General features: G+C 41.0%; 2 protein-coding genes across 5 annotated transcripts in view; one reads left to right on the top strand and one right to left on the bottom strand.

The window, feature by feature from the left end:
- The first annotated feature begins 2,769 nt into the window (after positions 1-2,769).
- Positions 2,770-9,240, top strand: LOC118392916 (zinc finger protein 3 homolog). 2 transcript variants are annotated; one of them, XM_035784939.2, is made up of 4 exons: positions 2,770-3,059; positions 4,729-4,935; positions 8,973-9,009; positions 9,130-9,240. In XM_035784939.2, exons 1-4 carry the CDS (start codon positions 2,870-2,872, stop codon positions 9,149-9,151), a joined length of 456 nt encoding a protein of 151 aa, XP_035640832.1. In that variant the 5' UTR covers positions 2,770-2,869; the 3' UTR covers positions 9,152-9,240. The 2 variants fall into 2 exon arrangements, with proteins under 2 accessions (XP_035640832.1, XP_035640831.1); XM_035784938.2 differs by lacking the exons at positions 8,973-9,009; positions 9,130-9,240 and having other exon boundaries at positions 2,777-3,059; positions 4,729-7,137.
- LOC118392915 (rap guanine nucleotide exchange factor 1-like) overlaps positions 9,184-25,218 on the bottom strand; it is a 72,573-nt gene continuing 56,538 nt past the window's right edge. For all 3 annotated transcript variants that reach the window (XM_052461235.1, XM_052461236.1, XM_052461237.1), the window contains 13 exons: positions 23,575-23,657; positions 23,318-23,423; positions 21,604-21,679; positions 18,109-18,193; positions 17,823-17,915; positions 16,994-17,179; positions 16,627-16,711; positions 16,444-16,538; positions 15,706-15,784; positions 15,490-15,591; positions 15,047-15,144; positions 14,379-14,507; positions 9,184-14,207 (listed from right to left, as the gene is read on the bottom strand). In XM_052461235.1, the coding sequence (XP_052317195.1) occupies positions 14,057-14,207; positions 14,379-14,507; positions 15,047-15,144; positions 15,490-15,591; positions 15,706-15,784; positions 16,444-16,538; positions 16,627-16,711; positions 16,994-17,179; positions 17,823-17,915; positions 18,109-18,193; positions 21,604-21,679; positions 23,318-23,423; positions 23,575-23,657 (1,368 nt within the window). In that variant the 3' untranslated portion in view covers positions 9,184-14,056. The remainder of the gene's footprint in view (positions 14,208-14,378; positions 14,508-15,046; positions 15,145-15,489; positions 15,592-15,705; positions 15,785-16,443; positions 16,539-16,626; positions 16,712-16,993; positions 17,180-17,822; positions 17,916-18,108; positions 18,194-21,603; positions 21,680-23,317; positions 23,424-23,574; positions 23,658-25,218) is intronic.

The following is a 25,218-nucleotide window of genomic DNA, read 5'->3' as shown; positions in this document are numbered from 1 at the left end:
ACTTGTTGCAGATAAATAAATTGCATGATGACAGTGCACACAAAAATGTACTGCTTAAGTTTTCACATACCAAATAAAAATCTAAAGTTTGTGTTTCTATCGCATTTTCAATTCTACGGATAGGTTTGTCACAAAAACTGTTGTGTTAAATAGCAAATGTGCCTACTCTGGTTTTGGCACGTGCAGGTAGGCTACTGTACATTATGAGATTATTATGGATAAGAGCGAGAATAATTTTATTTGTAATTCACCAGAATTATTATTATTTTACCAATTTTTCTCCCCAATTTCGTGGTATCCAATTGTTTTAGTAGCTACTATCTTGTCTCATCGCTACAACCCCGTACGGGCTCGGGAGAGACGAAGGTTGAAAGTCCTCCGTTACACAACCCAACCAAGCCGCACTGCTTCTTAACACAGCGCGCATCCAACCCGGAAGCCATCCGCACCAATGTGTGGGGGGAAATACCGTGCACCTGGCAACCTTTATTTTACAAGTATTATTTAGAGTATTAAAATCTAAAACCTCAGAACCTCCATGTTTTGGGGTATTACTGAGACTATCTTTCCATAGATAGTGAGGCTTGTTCCGCCAAATAAAATGATAAAGAATGTTATCTAAGTCTGTTACAATTTGAAGGGGTAAGTCAAGTGATAACGAGACATAAACGATCTGGATAACCCTTCAACTTTGGACATAAAACCCAACCATATAATGAAATATCTCTCAATAACCAGAGGTTCAATTTCTTATTTTTCTTTGTTTTCTCAATAATGAGGTTAAAGTTTAATTTACTCCTTTGTTTTTCATCCTTGCATATAACAATTCCAAGATAAGTCACCTTATCTTTAATTGGGATAACATATACTTCCTGTAAAACACAGTCCTTGAGTGGAAATAAGACTGATTTATTGATATTCATTTTTAAACCTGAAACTATGAAATAGTCTAAATAGCGTTTCAATCGGTGACGTCACTTGCTCTGAGACCTTGAAGTAGTGGTTCCCCTTGCTCTGCAAGGGCCGCGGCTTTTGTGGAGCGATGGGTAACTATGCTTCGTGGGTGAATGTTGTTGATGTGTGCAGAGGGTCCCTGGTTGGCGCCAGGGTATGGGCGAGGGGACGGTCTAAACTGTTACAACAGCCTGGGTTCGAACCCAGGTCTGTAGTGACACCTCAAGCATTGCGATGCAGTGCTTTTAATACAATCTTTTATTTCCATTTCAGATAACTCATCATCACAAAAATCCCTGAAATCATTATCTTCTTAGCAATGTTTTCTACATTGTTTAAGAAAGAATCCATATTAACTGGGCTGATGTATACAGATTCTGATAAAACTGGGCAACATTTCTTTAGGATTTTCATTGGGCGTATTATTGATAATTAATTTACATACAGAATTCATTTCACCTGTCTTTTTTTCTAAAATAAATAACTATTTTGTATTTTTCTCGCATTCTTACATCAATTTTTGCCTTGATCTTACAAACGCTCCCCGGACCTTTTCCTCATAGATACGGTCAAACTGCATTTGCATGGATGATAGCTCCAGTAATTCCTGATTCGTTAGATCAGATTATATAATCCATTATTGAATTTATGATGTTATGATGTTATATTCTTTTCGCACAAGCAACTTCTTTCCCCACTGAAATAACCAAAAGCCTTATATCAAATTTCATTAGTTCCCAGTAACTTCCAAAGGTATTCATATCACAAGCACGGATCCAATATGTATCAATAATTCCTGCTACTTCCTTCTTAAATACTTAATTCTCTAGTAAAGTCTTACTAAATTTTCAGTAAACTTGACTAACTTTGTTTTGTTGACAAACCATGCATATTTATCTTTATTGAAATCCTTTTGTGGTGTGTTAAAATCGATGGTTAAATTGCAACTGTATCAATCTTGTCAGCCATATCTTCAGAAATCAATACGGTATTCAATAGATACATCTTTGGTACTCCATGTAAACATCTTCTTATATAAGTTCTTATGTCTCCAAATATCTAAAACACTTAAACTTAAACATATATTCCTAGTTGCTATCCTTAGGAGGCCATCTATCTAGATTATCATGTAATACTGTATTAAAATCTCTACCCAATATTACTTTGGCCTACAGAAATGTTGACATTTGACTTATTTTCCTCTCAATGTCTCTAAATAAAATAGTTACTTGACTTGTTATTGGTAGCATTAGTATTCACAACAGGGAATTTAATTTGGTTGACATCTACCAAAAGCATATCCATCTGCATAATCTTCGCATTATCTTCTTAATGACTGTCTATGACCCTTAAAGTTGCCTTTTAAATTAGCGACACCTGCTGACCGATTGGTACCAAATGAAAGACAAATATAATTTCACCATTGACACTTCCAAAACGCAGTATCTGTGGAACAGGCATGAGTTTATTGAATTAAATAAAAGTCGGAACTTTTACCCGTACAATACAAAAATAAAGACTTGCTTTTAAAAATATTACGGATTGTTCATTATCCTAATCTGCTACGAAAAAGTCCCTTCCGGTAAGGGACTCTCCTGTGATTGGCTAGTCTGGAAAACATCGGAGCACTGAATTTGCAGTACCAAAGACAGAGAGTAAAGGTTGATCGGGTGTCATTGGCCACAGGGATTCATATTTTGCCCTTTCTCTAATATATCTGCCACATGGAAAATAACATCATACCCATTTCCCGCAATGTTAAAAATAAAAAATAACATCTCATTCATTTCCTCGCACAGTAGGTGGCGGCAATACACCAATAGGTTGTAGTAGTCTGTCATTTAAGATTAAAGAAGAAGAAGAAGAAGAAGAAGAATAAATAACACACTAGATAGCTACCAACCATTGTGTGAAAATGTCTAACATAGAGTTGTTGAGATTGATTTTCAACGAAAGATTTAGAGCGTGTCCTAAACTATTCAGAGCTGTTGAAAAGACCATAACAGAGTACCAGGAAAATGTTTCCCCATCGAAAGAGGAGAACGACTGTGTAAAGAGGCTGCTTGATTTCATCCTTCTACCAGAGATACAGTTACATAGAGCAGGTTTGTTACACTTTTACGTCTCGTCATTAAACATTGCCAATTCGTTAATTTAGCTATTAAACATGGGTTATTTCTTGTTGATCAGTAGCGTCGGACCGGGGGATCCCTAGCCCAATAATGGACTAAAGGAGCCTAACGTTAGGCTACTCCTTTAGTACCTATAAGGACCTTGCATATTCTTTTATAAAAAGCGACTTGGCTCTGGTAGCCAAAGCAGTCAAATACTCTATCTAAACATGAATTGATTCTCAATTGCGCTACGTATCTAGAAACATGAAAGTAGAGGGATTTATATCACAATACAAAATAATTTCAAATGCAAAATACACACTTACTCTACGGTGATTTAAAGTGGAGCTGACAGCATTTTAGCAGCACGAAATATTATAAAATCTGCTCATGTACACGCCCCAGGAAGAATGAAACGTTTGAAAATAATGTTCTGACAAGCGAGAACTTGAAAATGACCAAATCTAAGTGTTCGTGAATTCTTATTGTTTGGGAATTACATACACAAAGGCAGTTGTGAAAATGCTATAGCAATATAGAGTGGGAATGCGGCCGTGCGTTTGGACAATTAATTTAAAAAAATACGTCAATCAGAGCTACATTAGGCCTTTATGCAAACAAGCCATTTGAGATTGTTCCATTTGATTTCAATCACTTTTTGACTGCACCCCTTTTGATTTGAATGAAACTTTCCATACATATTTGTCCATGGTTGAAGTGGTCAGAAAGTGACTTTTTGGACTTGAATGCCAAAACATTTATGAGAGAAAGGTGCCCAAAGTTGACCCATTTGGCATAATAACCCACCATACCATGAGCCATCCATGTCTTCATCACTGGAAAAGATATAACATGTATTTTTACCTTTTTAAAATGATCAACAACAAAAAAATATATATTTCTGCATATGTTGTAGCTTAGACAATTTTTAAGATCTAAGGTTTTTGTGTTGAGACAGGGTATAGAGACTGCCAGAGGACCGGACAGCATGCCCTCCGATTTGACACACTGAACTCTGTCTGCAAAGTAATTGGTGAACCAGGCAAAGCAGTCATTCCAACGTTCCCCCTGCAATTAGCCATGGGAGTTTAGCAAGTATCGGTGACTTTCAAATTGAGAATGAAGAAAGTGTCGCTAAGTTAAGGTTAATCGAAAATATCCTAATTGCGGCTAAACAGCAATTACACGACCTCGGACACAAGCTTTAGCTCTGCTGCTGAGGTTCCAGTTTACATGGCTAGGGGAGCTCTTGAGAACCCAAGGCTACATTGAGTGTACATTGCAAAATGTTTTGCTACAGTTTATTGCGGTGTGCTCTAATGAATATGATCCAGGGGGCACAACATGCAACGTCTCATTAAACGGAAACAATGCTGTTCTGAGCGACCAGTTGAAAAACTTTGTGATTATGGTGGTTTAGAGGGTGGATGTGTACATAAACCTTGGGATCATTCCGTTACATTAGTAATTCCATGAGCGTTGCAAATGAGTAACATACATATGAAAGTAGATATTGAAGAATTTACATTGAATGGTCCAAATAGGCATACAAAGCTTTTCATGTGCATTCTAATGGTAAATTAGTTGTTCGCTGCACCTGAAATATTGCCAGGTTTACAGAAACCCTTATTTCAAATACATTCTTTCTCCTTCCCTTCAGATCTCCAGAAAACCACAGTCTCTGAAGAGGAGGTTTACCTTGAGCAGAACCATTGTGAGCAAGAATGTAGCCTCAGTCTGGAGCAGGACTCAAATCCCACACAGATTAAAGAGGAACAGGAGGAACTTATGACCAGCCATGGAGAAGAGCCATTTCAAGAGCTGAAGAATGATAAAGACTCTGTATTCATTCCTTTCAGTGTGAAAAGTGAGTATGACGAGTCCTCACATCTGAGCATAACCCGAAGTAAAGAATACAAAGACCGAGACCCCTCCACTAAACAGATCAAAACAGAACCTGGGGAAGAGGACTCATCAGAACTAGCCAGTGACTATAAGCCCATCACTGCAGTAAATCCAGCCTGTTCTACAGCTCAGGGTGAAAATAGAGAAGTTATTGACTGGAATGAGAGTGAAGGACCTCTGTCAGCTTTGAAGACGCGGAAATCAAAAAGGATGCGGACAGAAAAATTACAAAGCTCCCTTATCAGCTCTAAGGGCAGGAAATCCGTGGTGTCCCATCTGAAATCACCTATCAGGTCTACCTCTAAACAAATTACCCATATGAGGAGCTACCTAGAGGAGAAATTGCATCGCTGTCAAGATTGTGGAAAATGTTTTGCTCGAGGTGGAGTTCTGAAAAGGCATATGAGGATCCACACAGGGGAGAAGCCGTATTGCTGTCAAGATTGTGGCAAAGCATTCACCCGAAGTGATTATATGAAACGGCATATGAGGAGCCACACAGGGGAGAAGCCGTATTGCTGCCGTGATTGTGGCAGAGCATTCACTCGAAGGGATTGCATGACACGGCATATGAGGAGCCACACAGGGGAGAAGCCATATTGCTGCCATGATTGTGGCAAAGCATTCACACATGACACAACATGTGAGGAGCCACACGGGGAAGAATCTGTATTGCTGCCATGACTGTGGCAAAGCATTCACTAGGAGTACACACATGACACAGCACATGAGGAGCCACACGGGAGAAATCGCATTGCTGTCATCATTGTGGAAAATGTTTTTCTCAAAAGGGAAATCTGAAATCTCATATGAAGAGCCACACAGGAGACAAACCACATCCTTGTCATCTTTGTAACAAACATTTTACCAAAAGAAGTCATCTGAAAGTGCATATGAGGGTTCATACGGGTGATAAATCATTTCGCTGACAGGATTGTGACAAATGTTTCACTCAGCAATCCAATCTGAATAAGCATATAATGAAATCGCATATGAGGAGTCACAGAGGGGAAGAAACCACATTACTGCTAAAATAGTAGCAAATCTTTCACCACTGGTTTCCAACTCACTCAGGGTTTATGTGTCCTGTCTGAAGAAAATGCTGAGTGATGCAAGTGTATTAAACAGTCATAGGAGAATACACACTGGAGAAAATATGTAAATGCAGTGATTTGGGATTGATTCTTCAAAACAAATGAAACCCTAAGAGGATGCATGGAGAGAATGCACAAAACATGACTGTACCCTGTGTGGGCATCAGACAGAAGATTGAGAGGTACATGTTTCAACTTCCAAGTGGAGACACGGTTCTTGTGGGGGTCTGAATAAATTAATGATTAATCTCTGAGAATATTGCATGATGCCCACATAGTTGTCTAACAGAGAGAAATTTGAGGATTTTTTTTTGCAACAGGAGTCCCTGCTCATTAGTTTGACATACAGGATATTTGACTGCAGTCCTCTGTAGATGCTACTTGAAATCATCAATTCACTGCATTATTTGATGTCTGTCCTACTGACCTTGGGAAACTGGTGGGAATTAAAAATCACCTTTGGACATTTGATTTTGACTCCAGCATAAAAATGTATATAAAATGTTATCTTTTACTTGGACTCACTTGGCATATCAAAATGATGATGTGAAAAATGAAGGCAGAACCTCAATGGTTAAGGAGAGATTAGTATTGGGAGATGAGAAATAAAGTTGACACTTAAAGATTCTCTTCTTTTCTAAAGTAGGTATCTCTTTTTATCTTTATGTTAGGAATATTCTTAGAAACATTTAAAGAAACAATTGATTTTGTTTATTTGTCTGGGCATGAAAACTAAAATCCATATCATGCATGGATGACGGATTTTTATAAAGTAAAGTAAAAATACTTTGAAGTACTACTTTTTATATTTTTGACAACTTTTAGTTTTACTCCACTACTTTTGTAAAGAAAATAATGTACTTTCTATTCCATACATTTTCCCTGACACCCAAAAGTACTCTTCACATTTTGAACGCTTAGCAGGACAGGAACATTTACCAATTCACACATTTATCAAGAGAAAATCCCTGGTCATCCCTACTGCTTCTGATCTGGCAGACTCCCTAAACACAAATGCTACACTTGTAAATTATGTTTGAGTGTGGCCCTGGCTAGCCATAAATAAATAACAAAATATTGCTGTCTGTTTTGCTTAATATAAGCACTTTGAAATTATTTATACTTTTATTTTTAATACATTAATACTTTCACTCAAGTAGTATTGTACTGGGTGACTTTCTATCAAGTATGATAATTGTGTACTTTTTCCACACTGCAAATAGCAATATGATCATGGCACACCCCACCACATCCATCAAACGGGAGCAAAGATACTCAACATACCTCATACTGTTGAAGAATGGTGCACTTTACTTGAGTATTTATCTTTTTGACAACTTTTACTTCTCTACATTCCTAAAGAAAATATGTACTTTTTACCCCCATTAATTTCCTCTGACACCCAAAAGTACTTGTTACATTTAGAATTCTGAAGCAAGACAGCAAAATGGTGCAATTCATGGACTTATCAAGAGAACGCGCGGCCATCCCTAATGCTTCTGATCGAAATGGCGTATGTTGGAGTATGCTCTTCGCTGTCCTTTAAATGTACAAATGTTTTAATAATTGTGCCGTCCGGTTTGCTTACCTCTACATTTGCATAGGGAGTGATGTCAGACTTTCTGGCCTAGCCAGAGCCCAGCCTGGGAGGCAGTATTTAAAAAGGTTGTATCACAACCGGCTGTGATTGGGAGTCCCATAGGGCGGCGCACATTTGGCCCAGCGTCGTCTGGGTTAGGGTTTGGCCGGGATAGGCCTTCATTGTAAATACGAATTTGTTCTTAACGGACTTGCCTATTTTAAATAAAGGTTACATAAATAAACCGTCTAGCGAATCCAACATCTGTGGTTTCATCTCGCTGTGATATTGTCTGCCAGATTGAGCTCTCACAACATGAAAAAATGACAATCATTTAATAGAATTTGCGCAAGACCACTTTCTCATGGTCACAGTTGGACAAAAGCACTTCTTGCTTAAAGTTGAAGTTGTAACGAGTCTGCACACATTTTAATGGTGTCTCTGCCGCTTGGAGGACATTTAGTAGACAATTCTCTGCTGTGTTATATGAAATGGTTCCAAAATTGTACTGTCAGTATGTTATAAACGTAAAATAAATTATTAAAGGGGAAAGGTGTTACTATATTAAAATAATTTCTGTCATTTCAAGCTCAATTTTTTGAGGGAATAGGAAATAAAAATAAAAAATTTCATAATATTTGAGATAGAGTCCTCAGAAGTGAGTACACCTCAGCAATTTATACAACAATGTTCAAGACCTTTCTTAAACTATGCAACATGACCAGTTATTGTTTATGGCCATCATGAAAAATAATTACGTTTTTGTATGTCTATTTAGGGAGAAATCTAAATGTTGACATATCATTCAACTGGTTATAAGGAATTTGATTCATAGTAAAACCAGTTATTTTTTCACTTTACTCAAGTAGTATTTTACTTGGTGACTCACTTTTACTTGATTCATTGTTTACTTATTATTTCATCATTACTTTTACTCAAGTATGACAATTGGGTACTTTTTCCATCTTTGACCATTCAAACCATCGCAAAACCTGAGCCTGAATTTCAGTGGGAGATTCTCATTTGGATTTGCTCAACTCCTGTGTCATCGCACCCCCTTTTGAAAAAGTTAAGGTAACCAAGAAGGTACAGTGCTATTTCAGGATCCTTGGGACATCCCTACCCTTCTAACCCTTACCCATTATGTCAACATTAATAAGGTAGGGATGTCCCAAGGATCCCAGATAGCACGGACCTATTGAAATGCAGCTATGTAGCCTGTTTTCTGTTTGCTAGCTAATAAGTATGTTTGTATGCACATGTACAGTATGTTCATATTGATATACTTACCCATTCTACTTCCTCTTTTGTTTACCTGTTGCCAAGGAGGCCCTCCAAATAAGAAGACTGGAGGCCATTGTTGGTAAGATTAACATTGTTTATCAAATGTTTTTCTGTGTTGTCTTATGTGACCTCTGCTGGCAGATGATTGATAATGGCTTCTAGTTGGTTTTCTCTTGTACTTGTCTTTATTTTCTAAAAGGGTACATGGTGGAGAAATGTGATTGCAACAAGAAACAGGACCAAGATACATAAGTCAAAGCTGAATGAAGACAAGGCCTCAAATTAATTTAATAAAATAAAACATTTGCATAATCGTATTTCTTGTTTGATATAACTAGTTAGAAACTTGAGTTAATAAAATATGCACTTGGCAGTTGCAAAGAAAAAGTAAAGATTAAGATGGGCAAAAGAACAGGCACTGGACAGAGGAACTCTGCCTAGAAGGCCAGCATCCCGGAGTCTAATCTTCACTGTTGACATTGAGACTGGTGTTTTGCAGGTACTATTTAATGAAGCTACCAGTTGAGGACTTGTGGGGCATCTGTTTCTCAAACTAGACACTAATGTACTTGTCCTCTTCCTCAGTTGTGCACTGGGGCCTCCCAATCCTCTTTCTATTTTGGTTAGCACCAGTTTGTGCTGTTCTGTGAAGGGAGTAGTACACAGCGCTGTACCAGATCTTCAGTTTCTTGGCAATTTCTCGCATGGAATAGTCTGAGTTTCAGAAGAAAGTCCTTTGTTTCTGGCCATTTTGAGCCTGTAATCAAACTCACAAATGCTGATGCTCCAGATAATCAACTAGTCTAAAGAAGGCCAGTTTGTTTGCTTCTTTAATCAGCAAAACAGTTTTCAGCTGTGCTAACATAATTGTGTAGGTAGTCCATAAAAAAATCTATTTGATGTTATTTTAATGGACAAAAAATGTGCTTTTCTTTAAAAAACAAGGACATTTCTAAGTGACCCCAAACTTTTGAACGGTAGTGTAAATCACTACTGGTCAGTGGTGGATAAAGTACCCAACTGCTATACTTGAGTAAAAGTCTATAAGTATTTGATTTGAACCATGCTTAACTATCAAAAGTAAAAGTACAAATCATTTTAAATTCCATATTAGGAAAACCAGATCACACAATTCTTTTTTTTTTACGGATAGTCAGGGGCACACTCCAACACTGACATAATTTTAGGGAAAATATATTGAGTGAAAGTAGTTAAAAATATAAATAGTAAAGTACAGATATACCCAAAAACTACTTAAGTAGCAGTGGTTTATACACATCTCAAAAGCAATCATGTAGTAAAACCAGTAGGTTTTGTATAGTAGAGTTGAGTAGTACTTATTTATGAGGGAAGGGTAGGGACGACACAAAAATCCCAGATAGCACTACTCCTCTTCTCAATTTGATTTGCTCAACTCCTCTGTCCCCTCTCGCCTCCATTTGTAAAAGGCAATCAAGGAGAGGTGGCGAGGAGACTGAATGTGGACAACACGCTTGTATGAAATTACTCAACTCAAATTACGTTTACAGTGGTAGAACAATTAGAGGCTGTCTCCACAGCAGCAGACCCTCAAGTCGACTACTGATTCATGGTCTCACGGATGGACAGCCCTGCTGCCGGGACTCCCTAAAAACGGCACTTTGATACAGCTATGACTGGAAGTGACTTTGTAGACGGTTAGACACTAACCCTAAACTAATTCTCCAAACCTGCAGCTTAAGTTGTAACTTGCTGCGAAAAAGTCACGTCCGGTTGTAGCTGTATCGAAGTGGTGTGTTTTTAGGGAATCTCCTGTGGTTACACTGGAATACATCGGTGCACTGACTTTGCGCCCTCTACTCTGTCTTTGGTACTGTAATTAATTTGAGACTCAAAAGGTTCACTTCTTCAATGAAATGGGGAGAAAAATTGTCCAATGGTACGGGACAGATTTTTCCAAGTATGTTCTGACTGACATATTTCAGGCATGATTGCCATTAGAAATGTTTTATTCATAAGGAAAACCTCCATTGACCCTCCATTCATTCTATGCTTACTTGATGCCATCTATTTGCACACTGCACGGGATGACTATGGCAGAGAGGAATAAATTATGCACACACAACATGTAGAAATACTGCAGGTTTTATTTACTTGCACAGGGATCTGTGGTCTGGTAGGATTGATTCTGTCAAGGGATAATGTACCATCTTGTATTTGCTTCGTTTGGCATTGAGGTGTCCCTCAGTCTTTGAGAGAGACTTGTTATGGACATGCTTGCCTAAGGTCCACTTATGATTGCTGTAATGTTCACTGCTATGTATAGATCCCTTGACACAAATCACATCACCTTTTTGTTCATTAATGTTTTATTTTATATTCTATTTTATCCCCTTTTTCTCCTCAATTGTGTGATATTCAATTGCAATGTTGTCTCATTACTGCAACTCTCCAACGGGCTCAGGAGAGGCGAAGGTCAGGTCATGTGTCCTCCGAAACATGACCCGCCAAACTGCGGTTCTTAACACCCGCCCGCTTAACCCGAGCCAGCTGCACCAACGTGTCGGAGGAAACATTGTTCAACTGACAACCGAAATCAGACTGCAGGCACCCGGCCCACCACAAGGAGTTGCTAGAGCGCGATGAGACAAGTAAAGCCCCTCCCGGCTAAACCCTCCCCTAACCCGGACGATGCTGGGCCCACTGCGCGCCGCCCTATGGGACTCCTGGTCACAGCTGGTTGTGACACAGCCTGGGATCGAACCTGGGTCTGTAGTGACGCTTCAAGCATGGCGATGCAGTGCCTTAGACCTCTGCGCCACTCGTGAGGTGTTTGTTCGATTTTTAAGTGCACCAGTCAAATGTTTGGACACCTCATTCAAGGGTTTTTCTTTATTTTGACTATTTTGTACATTGTAGAACAAGACATCAAAACTATGAAATAACACATGGAATAATGTAGTAACCAAAAAAGTGTTAAACAAATCAAAATATTCTATATTTGAGATTCTTCAAAGTAGCTACTCTTTGCCTTGATGACAGCTTTGCACATATGTTCCCACATGTGCTGAGCACTTGTTGGCTGCTTTTCCAACTCATCCCAAACCATCTTAATTGGGTTGAGGCCAGGTGATTGTGGAGGCTAGGTCATCTGATGCAGCACTCCATCACTCTCCTTCTTGGTAAAATAGCCCTTACACTGCCTGGAGGTGTGTTGGTTCATTATCCTGTTGAAAAACAAATGATAGTCCCACTAACCGCAAACCAGATGGGATGGCGTATCACTGCAGAATGCTGTGGTAGCCATGCTGGTTAAGTGTGCCTTGAATTCTAAATAAATCACTGACAGTGTCACCAGCAAAGCACCATCACACCTCCTCCATGCTTCACGGTGGGAACCGCGGAGATCATCCGTTCACCTACTCTGCATCTCACAAAGACAAGGCGGTTGGAACCAAAAATCTCAGATTTGGACTCATCAGACCAAAGGAGGTATTTCCACCATTGCTCGTGTTTCTTGGCCCAAGCAAGTCTCTTCTTATTATTGGTGTCCTTTAGTAGTGGTTTCTTTTCAGCAATTTGACCATGAAGGCTCCTCTTAACCGTTGATGTTGAGATGTGTTCTTACTTGAACTCTGTGAAGCATTTATTTGGGCTGCAAACTGAGGTGCAGTTTACTCTAATGAACTTATCCTTTGCAGCAAAGGTAGTAACTCTCTGGGTGTTCTTTTCCTGTGGCAGTCCTCATGAGAGCCAGTTTCATCATAGTGCTTGATGGTTTTTTACAACTGCACTTGAAGAAACTTTCAAAGTTCTTGCCATTTTCCAGATTGACTGACCTTCATGTCTTAAAGTAATGATGGACTGTCGTTTCTCTTTGTTTATTTGAGCTGTTCTTGCCATAATATGGACTTGGTCTTTTTCCAAATATGGCTATTTTCTGTATACCACCCCTACCTTGTCACAACACAACTGATTGGCTCAATTGCATTAAGGAAAGAAATTCCACAAATGAACTTTTAAGGCATGCCAAGAGTGTACAAAGCTATCATCAAGGCAAAGGGTAGCTACTTTGAAAAATCTCAAATATAAAATATATTTTGACATGTTTAACACTTTTTCTTTTTTGGTTACTACATGATTCCATACAGTATGTGGGATCTGAGTGGCACAGCAGTCTAAGGCACTGCATCTCAGTGCAAGAGGCATCACTACAGTCCCTGGTTTGAATCCAGGCTGTATCACATCCGGCCGTGATTGGTAGAATCGCCCGGGTTTTGCCGGGGTAGGCAGTCATTGTAAATAAGAATTTGTTCTTAACCGACTTGCCTAGTTAAATAAAGGTAAAACATTTTTTTTGTTATTTCATAGTTTTGATATCAACTATTATTCTACAATGTAGAAAATAGTATAAATAAAAACACTTGAATGAGTAGGTGTGTCCAAACTTTTGACTGGTACTGTATATAAACTTCATATCACTTCTCCCCATTTCTGAAATATCCTTTTAAAGAACAAAAGGAAAACTGCATTGCATCAGTCAGACAGTATCATACAACACTTCCTTGAACTACAAAATTCAGTCTTGTGTGCATCAGTAATATCTTTACCACCAGTAGTCTTGAAGCAGACCGGGGTGATTTGAGGTATTTTTCTCAAAGTTCTGCACCACCAACAGCAGTTCTCTGCCATGTCAGGTGTTATGGTATCCCAGTTTGTCATCAAAAAAAGGGCTGGTGTCCCATATAAAAAAAGAAGCCTAAACTGAGTGGTGTTTCCCTTGGCACACATCAGTATGATATGGTTTTAGTCAGGACAATGTCTCTGGTTGTGAGATCCTGAAATGCTTGGACTATACCCATAATATGGCATTGGGTGGATGAGGTTGGCGACAAAGGTGAACATGAGGAATCTTTTTGCGAGCCTCCCAACACTTTGTGCTCTGCACAGTGTCTATCTCACTGGCTTTACTCACACACGGACTGAGACCCAGTGCAATCCACAACAGAGAATCCTAAGTCGGAGAGGTCCTGTAAACTACTAACAAAAAAACATCCCAGTCTTTTAGCTGCCTTCACAGTTCTCGTTTGTAGTCTCTTGTAATCATGAAGAGTTTGACCCAAGGCCCAATACAGTGGGACATGTTCCTATGTATTTTCTTCGCGCTCTGTTTTGCGCCGCGTAATGTTCCGAGGTTTGATCTTCAAAGACAGCTCCCACAGAGCCTCCTCTGCCAGGTGGTCGCTGAAGTCGTTGAAGAAGGAGACAATATCGTCGTTGTGTTTCAGATCATAATGCCTGGGAGAGAGGGAAAACACCATCTAAACATTGCAAAGGTGGTAAAAGTTAATGGAAAATATAAAATATAAAAGATAGGCCAATGATTTAACAAATTGTTACGTGAAAGAAAAATGCATTGAACATAAAGCTGTATGAGAGCGACAGCCAGATTGACCACTGTATACATACACCTGCTGGAAGCGCCTCATGCTGTCCAGGATGTTGAACTGCTGCCAGCGCTTGGAGAAGTTGACCTTCCCGTTGATTTGATCAGGGTTGCCCAGATGGACAAAGGTCAAGTCCTGGAGGATAAGACCCCTGTGTGTCGAATGAGGAAAAAAAACAAGAAACAGTAAAGACGAGAAATGCAAAGTAAGCAATACAAATGGTAGACGTGCAAATCCATTTGCATCACTTGTGACAGCGAAGTGTATACACTTTAACCCAGCATGTTGACTTACAGAACAGCAAAGTGCATACACTTTAACCCAGCAAGTTGACTTACAGAACAGCAAAGTGCATACACGTTAAACCAACAGGTTGACTTACAGAACAGCAAAGTGCATACACTTTAAACCAGCAGGTTGACTTACAGAACAGCAAAGTGCATACACTTTAACCCATCAGGTTGATTTACAGAACAGCAAAGTGCATACACTTTAAACCAGCAGGTTGACTTACAGAACAGCAAAGTGCATACACTTTAAACCAGCAGGTTGACTTACAGAACAGCAAAGTGCATACACTTTAAACCAGCAGGTTGACTTACAGAACAGCAAAGTGCATACACTTTAAACCAGCAGGTTGACTTACAGAACAGCAAAGTGCATACACTTTAAACCAGCAGGTTGACTTACAGATATGGTATACATGGGGGCTCCACGTCTGCCAGTGCCGCTCGGTAGACCCGGAACGACGAGGAACTGTCTATTAACGTGCAGTATTCCTCTAGGCCCTGTAAAGAGAACAGTGACAGTCGTCCATGTTAACATCAAACAACACCAACATGTGTAGAGAGAGTTCATATTAGAGCTACCTTACAGTAACTGGGCGGCAGGGTAACCTAGTGGTTAGAGCGTTGGACTAGTAACCGGAAGGTTACAAGTTCAAATCCCTGAGCTGACAAGTTACAAATCTGTCATTCTGCCCCTGAACAGGCATTTAACCTGTTCTAAACTGACTTGCCTAGTTAAATAAAGGTAAAAAGAACTGCTGTGAGGATGACACTTTTTTTTTTTTTACAATAAATTGATGTTTCAGAGCAATCTTTGGACATTGATTAGACCACAGTCTATCTCACCTCTGAGGTTGTTTTCTGCCACTCCAGTCTTCGGATGGGAGCTGAATCCAAGGCAGATAATATAGCCAAATATGAGTTGAAATTATTTAGCTTCCGTAAGTGCTGCAAGAGAGTGGAGGGAGACCATCTTAAAATGCACTGGAGAATTTGTTGCTTTTTCAACAAACACGCCCAAAACAACTGTTTGCTCAAGTATCCACATTTCAAAAGGCATACCTTCATTATTTTGATAAATTTGAGGAGGAGCTTTTCTCGGTCCTGGGCTTTCTCTTGCAGAATGATTATGGACCGTACCCTGAGGGAGACACGAAGGGGGAGAGATGCATCAGTTTCATCACATGTTCTCCAGACCTGGCTGCTTTCCTCTCGGAGAGGGCAGTGAACTGAAGTTCTGCAGTGAACAAGAGAAGCAGCGTGGTGACTAAGAGAAGATGTGAGGTAACTAAGAGAAGCAGCGTGGTGACTAAGATAAGATGTGAGGTGACTAAGAGAAGCAGCGTGGTGACTAAGATAAGATGTGAGGTGACTAAGAGAAGCAGCGTGGTGACTAAGAGAAGATGTGAGGTGACTAAGAGAAGCAGCGTGGTGACTAAGAGAAGATGTGAGGTGACTAAGAGAAGCAGCGTGGTGACTAAGAGAAGATGTGAGGTGACTAAGAGAAGCAGCGTGGTGACTAAGAGAAGATGTGAGGTGACTAAGAGAAGCAGCGTGGTGACTAAGAGAAGATGTGAGGTGACTAAGAGAAGCAGCGTGGTGACTAAGATAAGATGTGAGGTGACTAAGAGAAGCAGCGTGGTGACTAAGAGAAGCAGCGTGGTGACTAAGAGAAGATGTGAGGTGACTAAGAGAAGCAGCGTGGTGACTAAGAGAAGATGTGAGGTGACTAAGAGAAGCAGCATGGTGACTAAGAGAAGATGTGAGGTGACTAAGAGAAGATGTGAGGTGCAGGCTTACCAGTAGGACATGTTGTTAAAGTGCTCTGTGAACTGTGTGAGGTTGGCACTCTTCTCCTCGTTCTGCTCCTTAGCCCAAAGCAACACCTCAGGGATCTGTCCAGAGAGAGACACAAATAACTACTTTTTAGGCAGAGGGGCAGCATACACAGGAGGAGGAGAAAGACATGCTTGGATGAGCTACCTCAATTTTGTAGAAGAGCTCTGCATCCAGGAGAGTTAGCTGGTCGGCGATCTCATGACTTCGGAAGTCGTGCAGGGTCCCAGGTCTAAAGTTTCACACAGGAAATGGGGGGAGGAAATTAGAAGAAAGTGAATATGGCTCAAGATAGAACTAGACACTGTGATACATTGATGTTCAGAACACAACAAGGAAATCCTTCACTGTCACGGAGCAGAACATTTCTAAATGCCTCTGCAAGCAGTAACATTCTCTGAAACACTACAAAATACATTGCAATACACTCTTTATTGATCCATTATACAGAGACAAGGGACGTGACGTTTTAGCTGTCACAGTATCCTCGTCCACTAATTGCGGGCGGACCTACCTGGCGGCGACACCTCTTGCGGCCAGTGGTTTGAGCGAGTAGGTGTAGCGCAGCAGCCTCCTCTGCTCCACCTTGTCCAGGATGTTTGTGCGGAGGACGCGGGCCAGGCTCAGCTCACCGTTACACACCAGCCTGAACACCAAGTCCATCAGCTGCATCAGGATGTCCTCCGTCATCTCCACCAGACTGACACACACACACACACACACACAGCAGAGGGGATGGAGAGATGAGAGAAGGGTATGAGAGAGGGTGGTGGAGGTGGAAAAAGACCAGAGGAGGTGTTTACTTGCGCTGCGAGCTGCTCCAATAATTAAACAAATGAAACAGAAGTCCTATCACTCTCTGCACACACCAGCTTGCCATCACGGCTAAATTACATTTCAAAACTGATGGATATGCGCAAAAAGAGCAGACAACCGAGCAGGCTATTGGCTGGTAGGGGATGCGGCTGGCTGATCACAGCTGTCACACATTGATATTGGATGAAGCACTCATTTTGATATGACATATCTGACATCATGCTCTGAACTCTGATTGATATTCTCTTTGTAGGACATGTAGGAATGCATTCTGTGCTCGGTCATTTATTTTGATATGAGAAAAAGACACCCCGCCCAAATTTTTTTCTTCTTCGGGTCTACAGTGAAAATAGCCAAAAAGTGACGAGTTTGCGTTTCTGTAATCATGACTGGTTAACCCCTCCCCCCTTTACCAGGAACAGACCAAAGGAAAAGTTGTTGCAGTTATTGAAGGACAAACTTTTCTTTGCAGATTGCAGGTTTTTGATAGCTAGACTTCTGGTCAAATGGCAGGCTAGAGACCTCACCACAGCTCGTCCACCACACGGACAAGAACAAAGAAGGTGTTTTTGCTGACTTTCTTCTTGAATGTATCTGGGCAGTGACAAAACCTGGTGTATGTGTGGAGGTGTTAAGGAAAACAAACAAATAGTCAAAGTATATTACACATCTTACAGTATTCAGAGTGTATACGACTAGGGGAGTGATGTGGTAGGGATTTTGCTACCCATTCCCCATTGTCTCAACCAAGCAGGCTTTGTTGGAGGAAACTCTTTGGGTCCACATGTGAGAAGTGAAGCATGGAAAGGATATCTGTAGTGCAGCTTTTTGATAAGGTCCTCTGGGGTTATGAACGTTCTGTATGTCGTCAGGAAAGCCTCACAGTACAAGACAAGATCTGGAAAAGAAGACCACAAAGGAGATTACTGAATATCCTCTCGCTTCCCCAGAGCTCTATTTGGGAGGAAGGAAAGTCTGGGTGTATTATCGAAAAGCAGTACTAGTAAAAGCTAGAATCCTTAGTTGCTACATCCATTTTTGGACTATACATGAATTATTTACACGACCATTCAAAAGTTTGGGCTCACTTAAAAATGTCCTTGCTTTGGAAAGAAAAGCACATTTTTTCGTCCATTAAAATAACATAAAATTGATCAGAAATACAGTGTAGACATTGTTAATGTTGTAAATTACTATTGTAGCTGGAAACAGAAGATTTTTTATGGAATATCTACATAGGCGAACAGAGGCCCATTATCAGCAACCATTACTCCTGTGTTCCAATGGCACGTTGTGTTAGCTAATCCAAGTTTGTCATTTAAAAGGCTAATTGATCATTAGAAAACCCTTTTGCAATTATGTTAGCACAGCTGAAAACTGTTGTTCTGATTAAAGAAGCAATATAACTGGCCTTCTTTAAACTAATTGAGTATCTGGAGCATCAGCATTTGTGGGTTCGATTACAGGCTCAAAAAGAAACAAATAACTTTCTTCTGCAACTCGTCAGACTATTCTTGTTCTGAGATATGAAGGCTATTCCATGCGAGAAATTGCCAAGAAACTGAAGATCTAGTACAATGCTGTGTGCTACTCCCTTCACAGAACAGCTCAAACTGTCTGTCAATGTATATGTAATGAAATGCTTCAGTCTGGTTTTAGACCCCATCATAGCACTGAGACTGCACTTGTGAAGGTGGTAAATTACCTTTTAATGGCATCAGACCGAGGCTCTGCATCTGTCCTCGTGCTCCTAGACCTTAGTGCTGCTTTTGATACCATTGATCACCACATTCTTTTGGAGAGATTGGAAACCCAAATTGGTCTACACGGACAAGTTCTGGCCTGGTTTAGATCTTATCTGTCGGAAAGATATCAGTTTGTCTCTGTGAATGGTTTGTCCTCTGACAAATCAACTGTAAGTTTCGGTGTTCCTCAAGGTTCCGTTTTAGGACCACTATTGTTTTCACTATATATTTTACCTCTTGGGGATGTCATTCGAAAACATAATGTTAACTTTCACTGCTATGCGGATGACACACAGCTGTACATTTCAATGAAACATGGTGAAGCCCCAAAATTGCCCTCGCTAGAAGCATGTGTTTCAGACATAAGGAAGTGAGTGGATGGCTGCAAACGTTCTACTTTTAAACTCGGACGAAACAGAGATGCTTGTTCTAGGTCCCAAGAAACAAAGAGATCTTCTGTTGAATCTGACAATTAATCTTAATGGTTGTACAGTCGTCTCAAATAAAACTGAAGGACCTCGACGTTACTCTGGAACCTGATCTCTCTTTTGAAGTACATATCAAGACCATTTCAAGGACAGCTTTTTTCCATATACGTAACATTGCAAAAATCAGAAACTTTCTGTCCAAAATTGATGCAGAAAAATGTATTCATGCTTTTGTCACTTCTAGGTTAGACTACTGCAATGCTCTACTTTCCGGCTACCCGGATAAAGCACTAAATATACTTCAGTTAGTGCTAAATACGGCTGCTAGAATCCTGACTAGAACCAAAAAAATTGATCATATTACTCCAGTGCTAGCCTCCCTACACTGGCTTCCTGTCAAGGCAAGGGCTCATTTCAAGGTATTACTGCTAACCTACAAAGCATTACATGGGCTTGCTCCTACCTATCTCTCTGATTTGGTCCTGCCGTACATACCTACACGTACGCTACGGTCACAAGACGCAGGCCTCCTAATTGTCCCTAGAATTTCTAAGCAAACAGCTGGAGGCAGGGCTTTCTCCTATAGAGCTCCATTTTTATGGAATGGTCTGCCTACCCATGTAAGAGACGCAAACTCTGCCTCAACCTTTAAGTCTTTACTGAAGACTCATCTCTTCAGTGGGTCATATGATTGAGTGTCGTCTGGCCCAGGAGTGGGAAGGTGAACGGAAAGGCTCTGGAGCAACGAACCGCCCTTGCTGTCTCTGCCTGGCCGGTTCCCCTCTTTCCACTGGGATTCTCTGCCTCTAACCCTATTACAGGGGCTGAGTTACTGGCTTACCGGGGCTCTTTCATGCCGTCCCTGGGAGGGGTGCGTCACTTGAGTGGGTTGAGTCACTGATGTGATCCTCCTGTCTGGGTTGGCGCGCGCGCACCCCCCCTTTGGGTTGTCCCGTGGCGGAGATCTTTGTGGGCTATACTCGGCCTTGTCTCAGGATGGTAAGTTGGTGGTTGAAGATATCCCTCTAGTGGTGTGGGGGCTGTGCTTTGGCAAAGTGGGTGGGGTTATATCCTTCCTGTTTGGCCCTGTCCGGGGGTGTCCTCGGGTGGGGCCACAGTGTCTCCTGACCCCTCCTGTCTCAGCCTCCAGTATTTATGCTGCAGTAGCCTATGTGTCGGGGGGCTAGGGTCAGTCTGTTATGTCTGGAGTACTTCTCCTGTCCTATTCGGTGTCCTGTGTGAATTTAAGTGTGCTCTCTCTAATTCTCTCTTTCTCTCTTTCTTTCTCTCTCTGGGAGGACCTGAGCCCTAGGACCATGCCTCAGGACTACCTGACATGATGACTCCTTGCTGTCCCCAGTCCACCTGGCCGTGCTGCTGCTCCAGTTTCAACTGTTCTGCCTTATTATTATTGGACCATGCTGGTAATTTATGAACATTTGAACATCTTGGCCATGTTCTGTTATAATCTCCACCCGGCACAGCCAGTAGAGGACTGGCCTCCCCACATAGCCTGGTTCCTCTCTAGGTTTCTTCCTAGGTTTTGGCCTTTCTATGGAGTTTTTCCTAGCCACCATGCTTCTACACCTGCATTGCTTGCTGTTTGGGGTTTTAGGCTGGGTTTCTGTACAGCACTTTGAGATATCAGCTGATGTACGAAGGGCTATATAAATAAATTTGATTTGATTTGTCTCTAACCAGAATAGAAAGAGGAGTGGGAGGCCCCGGTGCACAACTGAGCAAGAGGACAAGTATGTTAGAGTGTCTAGTTTGAGAAACAGACGCCTCACAAGTCCTCAAATTGCAACTTCATTAAATAGTACCTGCAAAACACCAGTCTCAATGTCAACAGTGAAGAGGTGACTCCGGGATGCTGGCCTTACAGCTACAATAGTAATTTACAACATTAACAATGTCTACACTGTATTTCTGATCAATTTGATGTTTTTTTTAATGGACAAAAAATGTTTTCTTTCGAAAACAAGGACATTTCTAAGTGACCCCAAACTTTTGAACGGTAGTGTGTATATATACACCCATTGATTCTTAAAGGATATAACTTGTACCTTCCATCTGAGTGGACACCGACTGCATGTAATAGGGGGAGGGGGGTGTACTACGGAGGTCATAAATACCTTTGCGGTCCGTTTCTGTGGCGTGGACTAATAAAATATCCCCCGATCCGGCTCGGACATCTGGACCATCATCGTTCTGGTATCACATGTGGACAGATAAAGTTGTAAGAGCAGAGAGAGAGGATTAGCCTAAATGTTGACCTCATGAGGAGTCCTAGTGTAGCCCTACAAGTGACTGTCCTGATGAAACCATTCTGACAATATTGAAAAATATGTTTTGAAAAGCCATGCTAGGCATGAGGGGGTTTTCTATAAGGAGATAGGCGCTACTAAAGCTGCACTGACCTTGCCTTGCTAACTCCAGATCTTCACCTACATATTTATCATCTACTGTGAGAATGTGATCATATAGCCCCCTCAAAATCAACTCTAGACTTCAAAGCCACTTCCACTGTGTTTTTTTCATTGTTCCCCTCTAATCAGGGACTGATTTAGACCTGGGATACCAGGTGGGTGCAATTAATTATCAGGTAGATCAGAAAACCAGCAGGCTGGACCTCGTAACAGTAACAGACAGGGACGTTGCATTTGAGTTACAGAGGCAGGGGCCAGCAGAGGACAAGCTCTCTGTAAACAGCTGATTGGTGGCTTATTCTGTATTAGTAGTATCCTTCTTGTAGGACAGGGATCTATGCTGACATTTTTTTACAAGGAGCACATGTGCTCCTAAGTTGAAAAAGTTACGAGGACAAAAATAAAATGTAGGTGCACAATAAAAGTATGAGGAAGAGTGTTTTTATACTAAGAAATTGAAAAACGTTTGGTTTTTGGAGTGTTCCATGCTGAATCAATTACAATGTACCCTCAAATATTTGAGTCACTTAGGTGAGACAAAACATTTCAGCTGCCCCTTTAAGGGGCGGGACATTACCATTGTAACGGTGGGACTCACATGTCTGTCTGTGAGAGATGAGATTCTCCGACATGTCTCTTCGATAGCAGTTGAGCAAGCTCAAACTAACATTGAAATAAAACCTAGTGTGTGAACAAAACAATGTAAATAGCCAAGAAACACGAGAACATAGTCACACTTTAGTAGACTTTCAGCTAAATTTGGACACAGGGGTCTCCTGAGTGGAGCAGTGGTCTAAGGCACTGCCTTAGAGAGATCCTGGTTCGGGTCCAGGCTCTGTTACAGTCGGCCGTGACCGGGAGACCCATGGGGCGGCGCACAATTGGCCCATCGTTGGCCGGGTTTAGGGGAGGGTTTCGCCGGCAGGGATGTCCTTGTCCCATCGTGCTCTAGCAACTCCTGTGGCGGGCCGGGCGCAATGCATGCTGACACGGTCGCCAGGTGTACGGTGTTTCCTCCGACACATTGGTGTGGCTGGCTTCCGGGTTAAGCGTGCATTGTGTCACGAAGCGGTGCGGCTTGGCTGGGTTGTGTATCTGAGGACGCACGACTCTCGACCTTCGCCTCTCTTGAGTCCTGTACGGGAGTTGCAGTGATGAGACAAGACTGTAACTACCAATTGGATACCACGAAATTGGGGAGAAAAGGGGGAAAAATTAAAATAAATGTAAAAAGTTTGCACACGTCTATTTCTAGGCGCATATGCGAGTAAAATAGTCGCACCGTAGAGCCATGTAGGATCCTATAAAGTATCACATAAAATTGAGGCATCTCCTGCTCTATGATTAAACAGCTTGATCTGAAAGAGACGCGAGGTAAAATGGACTGACCATCAACAGTAGAAAACGAGGACACGTTTACCTCCTGCTTTAGTGTTAACCGGGACATGATCTCCATGTGATCGATGAGGGAAAGCTCATCCGTCTCCTCGCTACTCTGCCCATCTTCAGACGACTTTTGTCTTCGGCTGAGTGAGAAAGAGAAAAAGAATATAACAAAAAAGGGAATCCTTCCTTCTGTCACTGGAGAGTAGGAACAATGGAGAATATTGTATTATTTATTTAACCTCAAAATAAAAGGAAACAGAAAGGCCAGACTGTCATGGTACGGGTTCTTACCGGTCATCAGACATGTCCTTGTTATTGCACAGTGGGTTCTCTGAGGCAGTGTCCTCCAATAAGTCATCTATGGCAGACGAGTCCTGATAACAACACAGAGTGGTTAGGACCGGTCTCGCACCAAATCCAGCAGCCTGAGGTCATGTTCATTAGGGCATGGCACAGAAAAGGTTTCACAATGATTTGCAGTGGAAAACGAAAATGTGTATTTCTCATTGGACATTTATTTCTATGCTTGTTTCAGGTTATTTTCTTCTGTTCGGTACCAAATGAACATGACCCTGAGGTCAAGATAAAGGTGAAAATGCTTTCTTAGTTAAGGTAGATGTGTGGGTACGTTGTCTAAGCACATGGAGGTTTCAACTTAGTATTCAGTGAGTTGTTCCGTCAGCTTTGAGGAAAACAGACAATGGTTGTTCACACACACACTATAAATATTACACACTCTATGGATCAGTGGAGGCTGCTGAGGGGAGGACGGCTCATAATAATAACTCGAACGGAGAAAATGGAATGACATCAAACACATGGAAACCATGTCTTTAATGTATTTGATACCATTCCACCTTCCACTCCAGTCATTACCATGGGCCTGTCCTCCGCAATTAAGGTGCCACCAATCTCCTGTGGTATGGATACATGCATAACTCTAGCCTCACTTCTCTAGTGCAAATGCAACACTAAATACACAATACACTTAATATACAGTGCCTTCAGAATGTATTCACACCCCTTGACTCTTTCCACATTTGGTTGTGTTACAAAGTGGGATTAAAATTGATTTGTCTATTCTTTTCACAAAATAACTAATGTGTAAGAAAAATAAAACACTAATATCTTGATTAGATAAATATCCAAACCCCCTGAGTTACATGTTAGAATCATTCTTTCTGGGTAAGACTAAGAGCTTTGCATACCGGGATTGTACAATACTTGGAATTTTTCCTTTTTTAAATTCTTCAAGCTCTGTCAAGTTGGTTGTTGATCATTGCTAGAGAGCCATTTTCAAGTCTTGCCATGGATTTTCAAGAATATTTAAGTCAAAACTAGAACTAGGCTACTTAGGAACATTCAATGTCATTGTGGTTAGTAACTCAGTGTAGATTTGGCCATGAGGGACCTTAGAGATAATTGTATGTGCAGGGTACAGAGATGAGGTAGTCATTCAAATGTTAAACACTATTATTGCACACAGAGCGAGTTAATGCAATTTGTGACTTTTTAAGCACATTTTTACTCCTGAACGTATTTATGCTTGCCATAAGAAAAGGGGTTGAATATTTATTGACTTAAGACATTTTGGAATTCGTAAAAATGTCTACAAATGTAATTCCACTTTATGGGCTATTGTGTGTAGGCCAGTGACACAAAATCTCAATTTAATCCACCTTAAATTCAGGCTGTCACACAACAAAATGTGGAAAAAGTCAAGAGGTGTAAATACTTTCTGAAGACACTGTATCTACCCATCTCCATCCCAGAAGACAGTCCAGATTGTCTTTTTACTAAAAACATGGGGAATGGGGAGAACTTTGAGCGAGAAAGACTGAATAAATAAGCTGAGCGTTTAGTCGTTTTATTGGGCTGTCCTTCCTGGTGAAAGGCCTTATGGAAGATGTTAAATACACAGACTTAACTCAGAGC

The sequence above is a fragment of the Oncorhynchus keta genome, chromosome 14 (genome assembly GCF_023373465.1).
Source record: "Oncorhynchus keta strain PuntledgeMale-10-30-2019 chromosome 14, Oket_V2, whole genome shotgun sequence".
Taxonomy (NCBI): Eukaryota; Metazoa; Chordata; class Actinopteri; order Salmoniformes; family Salmonidae; genus Oncorhynchus; species Oncorhynchus keta.
This window is presented reverse-complemented; position numbering and strand designations above follow the sequence as displayed.

Excerpts from the sequence above, each read along its gene's own strand:
- LOC118392916 (XM_035784938.2), top strand. The coding sequence starts at position 2,870 with ATGTCTAACATAGAGTTGTTGAGATTGATTTTCAACGAAAGATTTAGA. Across the intron at positions 3,060-4,728 it reads GATACAGTTACATAGAGCAG|ATCTCCAGAAAACCACAGTC; the intron begins GTTTGTTACACT and ends CCTTCCCTTCAG.